Consider the following 17,892-nt stretch of genomic DNA (forward strand, 5'->3'; position numbering starts at 1 on the left):
AAAAAAAAAGGAATTCAGTAGGAAACTTATCATATCTGAAATATTATATTTGGAACCTACAGAAATTAGGATAAATGTTGTGAATAAAATGAATCCTAACTCCAACTTCATGGTAAACCATGAAATATGTATTTAACTATTATTAATATATTTTTTTAAGAAAAAAAAACTAAATTAGTTCTTGTAAAATTTTAGAAACAATTTATTTTAGGGGAGAGCGGGGCTAAAAGTTACCGAGGTAAGTTGTTCCGATGGAAATAATTTCGCGGAGAAAAGTGATAGGAATATTTAGTAAACATATAGTGAAATGCAATGTGATAGCGCACCCATGGCCAGCATATTGAACAATCCAATGGAATAGCACACGGGTGTCGTTGGTGCACGATTGTAAATATTTTTGCATTTCATATTTTTGGTCTATCTCACAAATTTTAACGATTAGCCTCGAGTATGTTAGTGTTTTTTTTACATTATATTACCTACTATTTCGGAACACTATTTGTAAATTATTTATGTTTTCTATATCTTATTTATATTTAATTTTTATTCAACACGTGTTTTTGGGGCTAGATGTTCCCTTTTTTTGGGGCATGTTGTGACCTGTTGTTGTGACGAAAAACTTTCGCCAATTCATTTGTACCAATAATGGGATGTAAATATTGTAGTTTTTCATACTAAAAAATAATGTAATTTAGTAACATGCGGACTTATGCTCGGAAATCAACTCGAGGTTATGTGTCATATGAGTTGATGCAAAAAGCAGCGGATGTAGTTTTTAAAGATTGCAAGAATAAGATAAAAACTGTTACCAAAGAATTACATACGACACATTACCTCGTATACATATTAAGTGCGAAAACCTAAAGGTATAAAATTTTTGTTTATTATTTTGGTTTAACAAAATCAAAATAAGTTTTATTTTATGTAAAATTATCTTTTACTTTTTAGTTCCGTTGTTTTTCGGTTCGGTTTTTTTCGTTCAAAATTAATTCTTTTTACGATTTTAAGTGATAAGTAACCTTAAAAGGATATTTCTTAAACGAGTGTTGGTTGTGGTGGTAGTGGTTGGTAACGAGTGGCATCTGTTGTAATATGTAAAACTTGATTCAATTAGGTATTATTTTTGTGGAAACTAACATTTTGGTATATTAACAAGAAAATACATAAAAAATATTCGGGCCAATTGGGAACCTCTCCCTTTTTTGAAGTCGGTTGAAAATGAAAACTTCTTTTATGAGGTTGGTTGAAAAGAAATGCAACGATGGGGAATCTGACTTCTGACAATAATTTTAACAAATTTTTCCCTTGTATAATTAATATTTACCAAAATAAAAACAAATTTTCTCAATTTTGGCCGGATTTTATAATCAGAACCTAACCAAACTTTCATCAAACTATCCTTGAAGTGTATCCTTTCAAATAAGAAAAGAATCATTAGAATCGGTTGGCATGATATTGAGTCATTCGTCATTTTGTCGCACACGTACCAATACAAATTTAATACTTATGTGATTTTCTCATAGATACCATTGTCAAAAATAGACCAAATAAAAATTAGTTCCCACATGGGAAGCACTACCTTTCAAATAAAAAAAAATCATCAAAATCGGTTCCCTTAATCAAAAGTTATGAAGTAACATACATAAAAAAAAGAAACAGTCGAATTGATAATCTCCTTTTCTTACAGAAGTCGGTTAAAAAAGATTTGCTTTTGCGTCTGGTGATTATTAATGATACTGTTGGTTATTCCTTAAATAAACAGGCTTTGTTCGATTATTTATTGTTTTTTATTTTGCAAATAATAGCTTTAAAAAGTATGGTAACAATTTACCCCGGTCTGTTAACAACTTGCCCCAACTCGGGGTAAGTTGTTACTTTTCGACTTCAGTCATAAAAAAATTCATAACAAAAAAGTCTTACAAAGAATACCCCAAATTACTGTTTTAATTGCAAGTCTAGATATGTAAGTTGATTTTGATTATATTGTATAAATACTGAAATCAAGTATTCGTAGCAATATTTGGGGTTAAAAAAAAATCGGAACTTTTGGCCCCGCTCTCCCCTACATATTTAATATCAATGATTTTTATTTTCTAATAGAAAAGTAAAAAATCCACATGTAAATATAATATAAGTACATATAATATGTACTACGAGAATTTTCAAATACATAAATGTTGTTAGTAAGTTAGTTAGTTAGTAATTAAAGATTCATCATAAAATTCACATTTAACAGGAAAATTTAATTTGAAACCAAGATCAACATATCCGGCTAGTATAATTATAAATCAAATTTTAGAGCGTGGATTAAGGACTCGAAGTTATTCGAAGGTGAAATGTAGCCATATTAAAACTTTCCTCGGCGCTCGACCGCACTATTCGAATATTTCGTTGATCACATATAATTAATCGTATTAACATATTTTAACTCGTATTAGAGTTCAACTCGAGCACTCTCACCTCAGAGCAAACTTTCATACTTATGTAGTTTCAATACAGTTGTAAACTTTCTCTATGATCGCGGCACATTAATTACGAGCTGTTGGCGGGAGCGGGGCCGAATAGGCGGCTGTATGGAGTTTAAACGAGTAGATTTACGATCGACCCTTTCATTAAACAGGTATTAAGGAGACAGATAAGTCTACGCGTTACACATTCGCCCGTATAACTTTGTATGGAAGTATTATGCATGGAAATGTAATTGGCGTAACCCCCAACCAATTTTGTGTAATATTATATGAAGTTCGTTATTAAAGTAACATTAACTTGCTATTCAATGTAATTATGTAAACAAACTATAATAATCTAAACAAACTATTTAAATAAAATATTCATATTTAATAAGTAAAATATCTGCAGAAGAAACGCGTGAACCTGAAAAAAAAACTATACTATGAGTATTTGTACTTAAAGTATGGAACAACACAGATAAAATGATAAAAATTTCCGATATGAAAATATAAAGAAAAACATATACAAAATATCACGTTATAATTTGAGTGTAATAAGAAATCTTGTTAAAGCGTTAATTTAACGATGCACGGTAGGCAGCCAGTCCTTGTTTTGTTTTACACTTACAAAGAGCAATCGATTTTGAAGCTCGCTGGATTGAAAATTATATGAGAGCCTTAGAGAGACGGGCGCGGGTGCGGCTGCGGGTGCGGTCGTGAGCCGCCAATACGCTTGTCTTTCGGTTCACTGGGCTTTCTTTAAATTGGCGACGGCTCCGCAGGCCACCGCTTATTGCATCCCGCCAGCGCGACGTCCACGATATTGCCTCTTTCGACCGTTAAACAAATAGAACCTCGTAGACTGTAAATAAGATACCTTATAGGTAAATCTTGGGTATATCTCCATTTTCTCCATAAAATAGAAAGATAGAAAAATATTTTTATAGCAACAATTTTATTTAAAAGTGAAAGAAATAATTCGTGCGTGACTAAAACTAATCCTTCAACGCTTGTCGGGAGACATCGTATCAAGCTGCTTTAATCATATTTACGTTCGGTGGGTCGATCGTTGATAATAGAATATGATATAATATAGTTTTTATTCTGACGAGTACAAGAAAAGTTGCGTGATATTAGAATTTCGATTGTGGGGACCTTTTAAATAATAAGGTCGTCCGTTCGATATCGGCCTGATCTATTCCACGGTAGGGGCGGGATCCTTTTGTACTTTATCACGCTACATATCGTCGTTATGGAGGTAGCTTTATTGACTTGTGTTACATACACCTGGTACGCTAAGTATTTGATCGACAAAATTGAGCATAAAAAATTTGTATGGATTTATGAGCCTTCGTTCAGGTTTTTTACGTTCATTATAATCTATATATATAAAAGGACTTGTCCTCACTGACTGAGGTAAGACGCACGCACAGCCGTAACCGCTGATGGTAGAAACGTTAAATTTGGACAGATGTTTACTTTCGTAATCTGGACATCCACTAAGAAGGGATTTTGAAAAATTTTAACCCTAAAGGGGTGAAATAGGGGTTCAAAGTTTGTATGGAAAAAAAATTAAATCGGCACCGATTTTTATAAAATTTGAAATTTAGATTTTTAAAAGTATTTAATTGAATACGTGTTTCATCGTTTTCTAGAATTCTTCCCTTAAAGGTGCAAATAAGGGGTTGAAAGTTTGTGTAGGTTTTTTTTTAAATCGTCACCAATTTTTATAAAATTTGAAATTCAGACTCTTAAACGTATATAATTAAACACATGTTTCATGGTTTTCTAGAATTCACCCCCTAAGGGTGCAAATAAGGGGTTGAAAGTTTGTATGGAAAAATCTTTAAATCGCCACCGATGTTTATAAAATTTGAAATTTAGACTCTTAAAAATATTTCATTGAACACCTGTTTCATGGTTTTCTAGAATTCACCCCCTACGGGTGCACGCAAACGAAGCTGCGCGCGTCCGCTAGTATTGGTATATAATGACTTATTTTTATGTTTAATAGTGAAATTTATAATATTTTTATATGTCCGTTTGTTTACATAAGCAGTAAACGCTTATAATCACGATACAAGCTACTCTAAAAATAAACAAAATATAATTTTCATCGGTTGAGTAAATTCGAATTTAAGCCTTGAATTTTCCGTATTTTACGATCTCGTAACATACGGAGGCCATAATTGTCTCGTGGTTGCGAACTAAATTGAAACGCGCGCACAAATGCGGCCTACGGCTAGTTTTAATTTTTGGTTAGTTATCTTTGCGAAGGATATATATACTATCAATATCGGAAAATCAAAGTCATTATTTTGATGCTATATAATATAATTTTTACGATTATATTTTATTCCGTCATTTCATCTAAAACTATACTTAGACGTTTTTATAAACATGTATTGGCGTTGCTAAATTTTTTATTATTTTATACATATACTTCTTTCTATTAATGTAAGTCCAAACAATGTTAGTATAGAAACAAGAGTAGATAACAGTATGTCTTATACGGGATCTATATCAGTGAAACGTTACCCTTAATGGATGTCGAGAGCTCGCATTTGCAATACCAGTGTGGCCAGCTAAGCCTATTGTCGCGGTAGGAAGAGGCATCACGAATTCTACCCACGAACTACTCCACAGTTTATTGTAATTTACAAAACTGACGGCGGCTTTGCCGGTATCGTAGCCTACATTTGTTTTACGATTTTATCTTGTACCAGATTTTCAGATTACATCTGTGCTATGAATTAATAATGGAATTCACTAAAAAATAATGTTTTTGTAAAAAAAATAATTGCGTTAAATATAATATACTTAGCTTATTTCATTTCATAGATAAAATCAAATATTATTATTTAATAATAAAAGGTATATCAATGTCGCTGAAAAGGTTGCGCTAATGGCATAAATTGCAGAGCGAGCACGGAAAGCAACCACAGAATTTTACGTAGTTATTTGAAATTCAGTATCTCATAGTTCTATGACCGACGAAGATTTGAAGAGTTATATTATTTCTTGTTTCACAAATTTGCAGAAATTTCAGTTTTCAAACTAAGAAGGAATTTTATAGTTTAATTTCATGAATAAAATATGTAGCTTATTTCGTTTCTTTTTTTTGCGTTAAATATGACATACAATTGACAAATTGATAAACTATTCAGCATTCGATACTCTTTCGGAAGAGTTGCAAGGGTAAAAATGTATGTATAATGTATATAATTTAAACAACGTTATGTAATATAATGCAATATGAGGTCTTACAGTCAAAATTATAATATAGATCGAATATTGGTATACCCTCTTATAATATAGCTCCGGTTGGCTATTACAAATGCATTGAGCAGTCCGGGCGAGTGACAGGGCCGGGGAAGAGGGACGAGGTTCGTTATAGCGTCATATCAATCACTATTGCCGCGAAGCAGATCCCTTGGCACTTGGCCTAGATTCGAAATTACACAAATTTACGTAGTGGGCCTAACCGCCGCCAGCCCAGCCCGGGATTAGGCGCACAGCTTACATCGGATAGTCCGACCTATACTACGAGAACGTTCGAGCAATCTAAACTCTAAAAGATTCTATTCTATTTTTCCAACCAATGGGATGCTATATACTACTCAAATGAATGGTTGTCAACATTAACGTAGGAAAACTGTTAATAGGCAAGTTAATAAGAGGAAAAGTTTGAATAAACTCCTTTTAGCTCTTCAATATGGCAGCCATCAAAAGCGAGTATCTACTTTAGTGAAAGTTCCTACTAAGTAGGATTTGTTAGACTTACGCTCCTCGAAAGGATTACAGAAATATCATATTGACAACATATTCAGTAAAAGTAATTAACCAATGTAAATTGAATGAAAGTTATTAATTTTCTAGTAGTATTATAATATATACTAAAAATATATTACATCCAATAAGGCTTATTAGCTTATTTTAGGGATGCAGTTGTATTTATACATGAATTATTCAGCTGTATATAACGCCCTATTATCATGTCATCTAAGCGATTAAGCGACTATATAATTGATTCAATTTGAAAATTTTACTATTAAATAAATGTTTTAGCGTAATAACTAAATTGTAATAGTAAAACTATTATAATAAATTATTTATTTTGTTTGAGATATAAATAGTATAATAATAATATTTCTTTGTATTTACTTATATATAGTTGCGGACGTCATTACGTATATAAATCAATATAAATATGGAATGTATAATTATTTTCTCTTAGTAAATAAATTTATTACGTATAAAGAGTAATATATAAAACATTTAACGTACTTTCTCTAAAATAGAAAATGCATAGGAACACGTTAAGCAAACAAACAAACAAACAAAAACAACATAACGAACAAACTATAAACACAAATTTAATGGTTATAAAAACACGTAGCGCGTAACTCAAAGATAAGACGTTCAATCTACGTTGTACGTAAGAGGAAGTTATTTTTATACAATCTATTTTAATAGTAAACATGCGTAAACCCTTTCATTTATAACTGCCGGCGCGATTCTTGATACAGGATTGTCCCTAATTCTGACTTAATTAGTGTCACGCAAGTTCCGTAATCTCCTAGGCTCGAGGATACGCCCGTTCTTAAAATGGAGATTAGACCGAATATCTCGAACTATGCTATCCGCTCGTTTATAAAGCCACTACACTATAAATGCTAATTACACAACGCTATAAATTGTTTTTGGCTTACCGTATTCAAGTATTATTACCAAATTCAAATCGTAGTATGTGAGTATTAGAGCTGTTATAATGCAATGTCCATGCCATAGGATTATGTTAAGATATGAATTTAAACTGAAAATTTTAGGAAATAATATTCATTTGTAATGTTAGCTTTCAGTAAAATAAATAAAAATATATTTTTATATTTAATACACTGAAGTATATTGGCTTACTTAACTTTTAGAGCAATAGATGTATCTTTCGACGCATTAAGACGTAAAAGAAATATCTTAAAGCTGAAAGCTGGTCGGTCCTTCTAAGGCGGCGTACCACGTATGCAGGATAAGACTTGCACACTGAGTAGCTTCGCTAAAAAGATACCGTGGACTACTCGTTGCTTACAATGGATTACACGAAACCTTAATCTGCGACAAACCGTACAAACCGAAACATTACTCCGGTGGCTTTTAGGCTTTATGCTGTTGAATAAATACCAACGCTTTTTGGAACTGACTTACACACGGAACACTTATCTAAATATATTGCCCTAAGACTATTTTAAACGCTACTTTCAGTTTAGCTGAGTGCAGAGGATGTTGAAAATCTCTCCGGCACTACGCTGATTCCTTATTAATCTCATTAAAATTTTAATCATAATTTCCGAGAACGTCAGGAGTTTATTCCTAGTGTCTACCGACGTGTCCGTCGACAAATTAGAAGCGTCAAAGATTTATGCGTGTCAATTTACGAGCGATTTTATTTATAACGTGACATCAAACATTATCGACTATCGAGAATGTTGCCCAAACACCTATTTTCATATAAGAAACGTAGAAGAGACGAGTGCGTAATAAATTTTATAACACGGAATCGATTTGGATTCGTACGTAATAATGATATATCGGTTTGAATATCGGAATGTTTCGGTGCGCTCGGCCCGCATCTCGAAATAGACCCTCATCAAAGACAAGCAGTTCTGCAGCTGTAAATCCATTTCAATGTTACTTGTCCGCGTTATAAATCGGGGCGCAGTACACGCGCGTGTTTCTATGTATTTATTTATACTGACCGCGACGTCCTGCGACCCCGGGCCCCGTCTGTGTGTAACGTCCACATTCGTTTGTGTTTTCTATTAACGTATCCGAGATACTATTAGCCCAACTAAATGGACATTGTAATTTGATTGTACCCATTTGCCAAATTAGATACGAGCCAGGCTGAGTCGAATTTAGCCAAAATTTTATGTTACTTTTGGTATTGTAAGATGTACTTACATTTTGTATTATAATTTAATTTAATATAATGTTTAACATAAATGAAATTATAACAACTGTAATATAGAAATCAAAATATTTAAGCAAATCTCTTGTTTTATATAATACTAGCGGCCCGCTCGCGGTTTCACCCGCGTGAAGTATGTTATTATCAATTTCTGTCTCCATGACTACCGTCCTAGTGACGTCTATGAAAATTTTGAGACTTCTAGCATTTGTAGTAACGAAGTTTCATACAAACTTTCGACCCCAAATACAACCCCTTAGAAATCGAATATTGCAAATTCCCGTCTTAGCGAGCACCTACGTCCTATAAGTAACTCCTATGCAAAATTTGAGATTCCTAGCACATGTAGTTTCTGAGATTTCGTGATGAGTGAGTGACCTTTCGATTTTATATAAATAATATATAGATTAATGGCAATGTAGGTGGATATAATATTGAACAGCGTCGGCAGCTCCACTGAGTACTTGCGTATGATAATTCCAGTGATATTGCATTTGAGGAAGCGCGGCGAGGCCCCGCTAAGCACTAGACGACTGCACTGCATAGATTTGCATTTTCCAGTTTTGATACGTGAGCGAATATTCAGCACGGTGTCGGCGTAGGTATCTTTTCAATTCGACGCGGCGGGTGCCGAGTGGCCGGTGAGAGCGCTCGACGAGCGGCGCGTGCTCGAGTGCCCGGTCCGATGCGCCTGCGCAGTGCACAGCCACCCCCACCCCCACGACCCCCTCTCGACAGAAGGTTATTACAATTAACTGCAACACACCTTAAGCGTCAATTTGGCACTAGCTGCGGGTTTATTGAATATGAAATGTTTTTACATTTTTTTATTTAAATAATCAAGTCGTAGTTTTTTTTTAACTGTGCAAATTTGAAAACAATTTGGTAAGGCTCGTGACATTATTATTATTTTATACGAAAGCACTAATTTTAACAATATATGTGTAATAATTTAGAAGTATAGTGCTTCACGGCATTGTTTAATGGTTGACAATGCGTCTCAAGTACTTCGCTTAACTAGTTTTACGTCTCACCACTTATAAAACTCGTTTCTGTCTGCCACCATCCTTTTACTACTACGTTTAATTAATTTGAAAATGCAATTACTAAAGAAAATAATTTTAATTAAATATTATTGTAATAAAGGATAAGATGAGTGAAAAGAATTGCTGGAAAATTCTAGTACACAGGTAGGAAGTTAAGTTTTTTTTTTTATTTATCAGCTTCACGCTGTATCACGCACACATCAGGGTAATCAGAGGGAACCTCGTGTTAAGTCACTCCGTTCTCCACTTTCTGCTGAATTCTGGAGGCTTTTCGTGTTGAGTGGCAGAACTCGTTAAGTTTATTATTTATATGATTATAGCTATATACATATTATGTATTGTTAATTGAACATATCAATCTATAATATAGTTGATATGCACTGATATATTTCAGTATAGCCTTGTCTAATAAATAAATAATAAATATTTGTAATAATAAAGTTATATATTGTGGAAACCAGCAAAAGAGAGAGAAAGATAAATTAGCAAATAATGAAAATAGCTAACACTTGTAGTAATCGTGTAAAATTTGAGATCAGTGGCTGTTGTGCAAACTTACATTTATTGAACGCACAGCTTTATAACGAGTAAATCATGCGTCAAATATATCCGAAGGGTAAGGGTTGATGCGTCATCAGACGAGAACTGTCGTCGTCGCTAGCTCGTTCACTAAACACTATTAAATTACGAATACATCTAGCTGTTGCCTAGCTTTAATATTTACATTTACTTGTATTAAATATAAATTACTAAATAATATTCAATATCAAGATAAAATTGTAACATAATTTGTATTTTATTTCCCTACATATAACATACTCGAGCAGTGTAATCTCATATGACGAGAAAAATGTTTAATGAAAGAAGAAAAGAATAAAAAAAAAATCTTTTGCGTACGATCCCCATTATTAAATTTCAAAGAAGATTACGATACGGTAATCTTGAAATATAACGTTCTATTTCATTCAGCAAGCTCGTTGCTGAAGAACGCTTAAAATTTATTGACTCCGGTCGTCCCTTGCTATAAAAGTGTAAAACTTTTTCATGGAGCGAAAAATTTACTACATCTCTGACGATCACAGGCGACGATACAGCGCGGGTAACGCACCCATGCAGGATATTAACGTAAGTAATTATATTGTGAAAACTTTCATTCTGCAATGCGCCATCGCCAAACTTGACGACCCGAAAATATTATACGATCCCGATATAATCCTTCAGGCGATTTAGCTAGCATATCTAAATTAGGCATAAGCGTGTTTTTCAAAACATTAAATATTAAATAGACGTATTATTATCGCCCTGTGTCACTTTCTACATGTCTAATTTGAAATTCTATTTACCATTCACTTGTGTAAAGGATGTAATTAACTAATTTCTAACTTATGTGTCAGAGAAACGGCACATTTTGGCAAGTGGTGCGCGAGTACATACCTTTTGTATAATTAAACTGCGGGCAAACCCAGTTTAAGTTTAATCCTATAGCCTCTTGACACCGCACTCCCGCCTGGGGGGGAGCTTATTTTGTTCGTCAACACTATCGACCGATGTTGAGAAAATGCTCAACCCACGCTACAAGTGTCATACGAAATATTACTGTTAGTTATACGTGAGACGATTCACTTTACATTGTCTTACTTTGTATCTATGTGTTTTCTCAATGGGGATTTGAAAAGAATACGCTGACAACAAATATATACATATAGTTGGGCCGCAATCGTTCATGGAGAAATTTGTGTGACAATACTAAGATTTTTGTTTTTCCTGGCATCATGAAACTATAGTATAAATAATATACAAGTACCTACCTATAAATAAATAAAAGTATAATTAAAGAATCAAACCTAAGAAAAATATCGGATCCAAAATATAGATACATTTACAAAATTATTATTTACCAAATTATAAAATGAAGTCATCAAATATTTAAAAAAAACTGCTATAAAACTATACAAACCATCTCTACTACATATTAACATATTCTTTGAACGTGAAACTAATTAGTACATGAACAATTCCCGTAATTAACTAATATTTTTAATATTGTTGTTTAAAATGCAAATGCATATTCATATATTTTAATTCAATATAACATCAGGGAGTCGAGACATGATTTAAGTAAAACGCACTCAAACAGTCACCCCAGGGTGCAGCGGGTTGGATGGTGAGAGGAATGCCAGACGGATGTTTAATAAATTGCTTAGTTTTTAAATTATTGTCATAACCAAACGAAGTAGGGGGAAAATTCTCTAATTACAAATGATCTTTGTGGTTTTAAATATATGTGCTTTATTACCTATATATAATATAGGATAATTAAAAAATCATGATTTTTGTAATTGTATTAAATTAACTTTTTATTGTTTCCTTTTGAAAATAACTATATAAATTAATATATATTAACTAATAAAAACTATATAATAAAAACAATATGAAAATACTATTATTACTAACATATTAAAAATGTTTACATACTAAGTATCCTTATCACTACTATTTTTCTTCAAATAAAACTAAATATAAATATAAGAAATAGCTAATTTACGCCTAAAAGAGTTTAAGAATGTAAATTTGTAATCAAAAAATTCGGAGTCAGTAGAATCAGAACCGCACTCCCTTGGGTAGCGCACCCGCGTTGCCTGCCAATTAGGGTGCGCTTTCAATACGCTATTCTGACAATTTTTATTCAAATTTTGAAAACGCTGTACTGAAATAATTTGAGCTAAGTATTTTAGATATTTTCATGTATAAACAATAATTGTTAATATTGATTCAATTGCAGATGTAACCTAATGTTAATCGAGTGGGAATAGAACCTATAACCTGTCACGCTTACAGTCACATCTTTGTCCACCTACGCGTCTGGTCGTATTAAATAACAATATTTTCCTAAAACCTACTGATCAAAATTCAATCTCTACTTCTGTAACTTCCGTAAAAATTATATAAAAAGGTGGATTAATATTTTGAAATTAGATATATTAATATATCTACATATATTCATAATAATTTACAGTCAATGTTTATATTTAAAAATAATTCTCAAGTGCGTCTTTATTTATAGATAAAAGAAAGTAGGCAAAGTATAACATATGTTGGTATTCTCAGGCATAGAATATATGAAATAATAACTGTATTTTATAATACATGTAGAAATAATTGATACCACCGCCATTGAAAATATTTTAATAAATATGAATATGAAAATATAAATATAACGAAAGTGAGTACTATGTCATATTTAGTTTACTAGTGACCCAATTGTGGCTTCAAATCAAATCAAATTTAATAAAATGTGACATTTTGAAATTACTGGCTTTAGTAATTATTTCAAGAGTATTGTAAATGATTGTTGTTACATTTTAAAAGGCGAAGGTCGTAAGTACAAGTACGAGTATATCCGATTGTCCATGGCTTCAAAGCCCGAACAAGAGCTCTTAGCAACCTTGCGATAGCTTACAACATTTTGTCCCTAATTACGCATTCTCGACATTTGCTTAATGTATGAAAATTTGAAAGAACGAACCACGCTGATGGTACTCGAAACAAAATAATTGCTACGGTCGCGCGGTCCCGGATTCGGCCTCCGCATTCATTATTCACTTTTTATTTCGCCCTCCCCTCACCTCCCCTCGGTTTATAATTTGACTTCAAATATAAAATCAAGTTTTATTTGATTACGTGTGGAATACAAAAAAAATAGAAATGTTTCATTTTTAGGTATATTTCTTTCTATTCAAGGTTGATGATTACAACACTAAAACACGTGTACACCACTGTCCGCTAGTTATAATCTTTTGAAATTTTCATTTTAATGTAAGAAAATTTCAATATCTCGCCATATTTTAACACAAAGCCGTCGTAGCCAATCTTAACAATGGCGCGAGCTTGCAAGTATAGTTTTTTCCATTTACTAAGAAGAGAGAAGGCGACAAGGCACTGCTTTCAACCACTCGCTAGGCGTGGCTGCATAAAAGAAATAAGTAGCTATACATACTGTGCTATATGAATACTACCCTTCTGTGTATGGAGTCACTTCGATGTGTTTCGAATGGCTTTCGATGACAAGTGCACTGAGCTATTTCTCTTTTTAGATCGCTAAATGCGCCCATTGTTTCGTGAGAGCACGTATAAGCATTTCTGAAATAGTATGCCTTGGAATACATATTTTTCTCGCCAAAACTTATTACTGCTTTACATTTCCATCTTTATTATGTCATATTTATAAAAATACAAAAAAATCCATCCTGTAAGAACTTCAGTTCAATTCCGTTAGACTTTGAAATTTTCGTATTCTACCTAATTGATTATATGACTATTATAAAAATAATCAACAACCTAAAATTTAATTCTACATCCAAATAATCCATTTCAACCAGGATGAGATTCTTTTAAACTTTATCCTCATTAACACATCGATCAGACGTTATTTATTCAGCTCACGAAGTAATACTGAGAACTTTGTTCATTTACATGCATTCTCTTTTTCTTTTATATTAATTTGTTTGTGTTTATTTTATAAGATATTACAGAAAATGTCTGCAGAAATAAAGTTAAATTAAATTTTAATATAAATATTGCCACAGAACTATTCAATTTTGATTCGATCATTCACAAATATACGACGATGTGTGTCCACTGTTCCATTCATGTACGGTTACATATCAAACTGAAAATAACAATGCTCCTCTGAGCCACATTTAGATACTCTAGGAATTATTTTGACACGACAGAATGAGACTCAGATCAACAGATCGAGATAGATTAATACCATGCAAGTGTTAGTGAAGCGGAAGAGTAATAACGTTCCGTTAATGTGCGCCATTTAGAAACGCGGCTACTATCTTCTGTCGCCTGACGTCGAGTTCCACATCCTAGGAGGTACTTATTCCATCCTACCCGCGTCTCTGAACCAACGAAACTTGAAGCTTAAGCCCCCAGAATCACTATTTGCCTCCTTTCGGTCGTTGTATTGTAACAAATGGCATAGATCCGTTGGCAGACGGAAATAAAAGATTGCTTGTATAGCATATAAAAGTTAGTGTCTTTGTACATTAAATTAATTGCTACAAACGACGACTATTTTGCTCAAATTTTCGCTTCATGATAAATTAAATTTAAACTGTATGTTGCTCTCTGAGTGAACGTTGTTTGTCCACTTAACAATACGTTTGTGTACCTCATTTAATTTCTTAACCAAATTGTAATCATAATATTCTACGAGAGTAAAAATCATAAAATATCTTAAATTAAAAAGTTTACTTTAAAATATGTTTATAAATTGTTTTATAATAAAATATCGTTGATGATTTATCATGCTCTATAGAAATAGATATATAGTACATATATGTAGATAAAGTTATTTCTGGTTTATATCTGTCGTAGGGTTAGGAGTGTAAAAAAAGCTCGTACACCATTCTGTCAACGACATGTTCTGAATTGAGTTTGGGCAACTTCGAGCTTGCGCTCTTTCAAAGGCACAGGCAGCCACTGTGCTCTGTAATTGATGTGTGTTCCATCCCTGTGGCTCACTGTTTGTCGTCCGCAATCAGGTTATACTATTTTTTTTTTATATTTTTCACATCAAAAATGCGAGTAATAGGATAGTAGGCAACCTATTTGCACGATACGTGCTTTATTTTTACTTTTTATTTAGAGTATAAATGATCTTTTCATTAAACAATTTTTCATCATATTTCACTTTTAAATAGAAAATATTCCCAACGAGAACAAATTATTAAAATATCGCCGATCTCTCAGCGGCACGTCGCTAAAATGAATCTAGGTAATTATAGGTGGCCGATCACAATTTAGAACGAAGCAAAAATTTAATATGCAGCGAATAATAATTTTCCCCGTGGAATGAACTGCGTTGTCCACATTTAAGATAATTGCCAACAGTTTCGGCTGACGTGGCCAACGGCGGACCTGACACTCGCTCCCAGGAGGCCACCCTTTACAATCCCATTAATGAATGCCTCTTATTCAATTTTTATTTGCTGCTATATTTCCCGTACAACATTGGCATCTCAGCGCTGGCTTTTATTTGAGCCAATTTAAAATTTGTTGTTTACTTTTTATTGAGTAAATCAAGCTTGTGATGATTGCTACGTTTTATGGATGTAGGGTACAAAATATGTATTATTTCAAATTTATGTGTATGAAATATTTAAAGTGAGGTCAGTTGTGGCGCAGGGGCACGAACATGTAAACGCAATAGGTTATGGGTTCGATTATCATTCGAGGAAATAAAATATTTAATAATTATCTTCGCTCTGGTGTTAAGTTGGAACACAAAGTGCAAATCCTCCGGAATTCGGCGGATTATGGAGAGTGAAGTGTTTTAGCACTAGGCTCTCTCTGCTTACCCTGCTACACGCAAAATACACACGTGAAGCTGAAAAAAATTAACAGACTTAAATTAAAATATATTTTTGTATAATTTTAATTTTTTTATTCTCCAAAAGTTCGATATTAAATGTATAAAGAAAAATTATGTAAAAAATTTAGTAGCTAAAGTAGCTGTATTTGTACTTTCACTGTTATTACTGAATAAATAAGATATTCAATGTAAATTAAATGGCAATAGGTGCTTGTGGATAAGAATTTTCCACTCAGACACGTTCACCATAGAACATCAAAATAATAATCATTACGTGTTTTTGTATTCTCTTTTAAAATGTATTTACTGCTTCAAATATAATAAACGTACTTTGAAAATATTGGGCCGTTGTGGCCGCGCAGCCTCTGTAGTCTGTCATCAGCAACAGTTGCGGATTCGATTCTCACTCAGGGCAATAAGTTATTACCTCGATCTAGTACCAAAACAAAGCGTGATATTGAGAATGTGTCGAATCTGTTTTTACTATAGGTTCCCTCTCTCCTGCTACTGTGTGAAACTTAAAAAATATATATATTTTATATATTTTTTGCATGCATATACATCATGAATAAAAAAGGTTTTATTTTTATCTATTAAAGTCTTAGTCAATAATAATGTGTTCTCATGACATGATCGGTTGACAGTAAACAGGTGGAAAAAATAGCCATGTATTTATAAAACTATATAGTAAAACAGTCGTTCTCTTATTAAATTTATTTAATACACATGTAGTACATACTCGTACAATATTACATCGCGTCTAGAAACAAACGAGTAAATATAAGAAATATAAGAAAAGGTAGTTAAAGAACGTCAACTTAATAAAAGTGCAAATCAATAATTCATCGAATGCTATACATAGAGAGTTATGGGGTAAACGAGAAAATGAGAGCTTTTATCTTTACAGTGCATCGTCCCGATTACTTTATTAGAGGTAGACAATTGAAATCTCGACGGTTCCGGATATCTTATGCGTTTTTTACTGCGAAGCTCATTCGAGAACAAAGCGAGTGAGAGTTTTTGATATTTATTATTTCAATATCAAGTGTGCATTCATAGGATGAAAATTATTTATTTGATATTTCGCGTTATCTAACAAAAATAATTTATAATTAGCATTAAAATTTAATTAGTAATAATTAATTCAGCATTTATCTAAACGTGCAGTCACTGGCAGCGGTAATAAAATTCAGAAGCGATATTCACAAAAAGCTTATTGAATGATCGAATAACTGTAGTGCCATAAAAAATACGCCAATATATAATATACATTGCGTGTTCAAATCCTTGCTATTGGATTTGGTTCATATATAGTCAAAAAGTACGTTCAGGTCAGGGTTTTTGCGAAAAAAAATAATGTTTCGAAGTACGCCATTAGAACCTATTTACAAATACTGCGATAGAGTTGCTTAACTAATTAAGTACATTTATAGAAAAAATTTTTACAAAAAAAATACTTTTTCAGATGGTGACCAGGACGAAGAAAATCTTCGTAGGAGGGCTATCAGCACCCACAACGCTGGAAGATGTAAAAAATTACTTTGAACAGTTTGGACCGGTAAGTTTTATTATTGATATTTTTAGTATATAATTAGATTTAATTATAATTTTACAAATAGGTTAATATATGCTAAACTTCGGTTAAACTATTATATTGTAAATAACTATACATATATATTTAACAAAAAAGTTTATAAACATACTAGAGTATTACTGTCATAAATACAACACTATAAAAATCACGTTAACTTTCACTTGTAGTCTAGTTCAATTAAGATAATGAATGACACAAGAAGAGTTCTTATAGGTAATATTTGAAGGATACCTAATTTAAAATGGGAGGACGCCCATGCCTGTAAGCTTGCGATAACTGAAGCCTTTGTCTGGTATTCGCGACGAGCAGGTGTCTATCTACAAAAGTTTCGCCGTAATTAGCTCCGTATCTAGCATGGATTGACTAAGGAACTTTTCAGAACCCAACATTGGCTACAGGCGGCAGTCATTGTGCCAGCTCTCAAAGTAATCGGGCCGAGCCAGCCGCCCGCGACG

The 17,892-nt window shown here is 32.8% G+C and overlaps 1 protein-coding gene across 6 annotated transcripts in view; it reads left to right on the forward strand.

The window, feature by feature from the left end:
- Rbp6 (RNA-binding protein 6) overlaps positions 1 to 17,892 on the forward strand; it is a 412,235-nt gene that overhangs the window by 255,264 nt on the left and 139,079 nt on the right. For all 6 annotated transcript variants that reach the window (XM_085205323.1, XM_085205326.1, XM_085205321.1 and 3 more), the window contains exon 6: positions 17,309 to 17,401. In XM_085205323.1, the coding sequence (XP_085061449.1) occupies positions 17,309 to 17,401 (93 nt within the window). The remainder of the gene's footprint in view (positions 1 to 17,308; positions 17,402 to 17,892) is intronic.

This window comes from Heliconius melpomene, chromosome 20 (assembly GCF_056956725.1).
Source record: "Heliconius melpomene rosina isolate 202511_hmr_F chromosome 20, ASM5695672v1, whole genome shotgun sequence".
NCBI classification, from domain to species: domain Eukaryota; kingdom Metazoa; phylum Arthropoda; class Insecta; order Lepidoptera; family Nymphalidae; genus Heliconius; species Heliconius melpomene.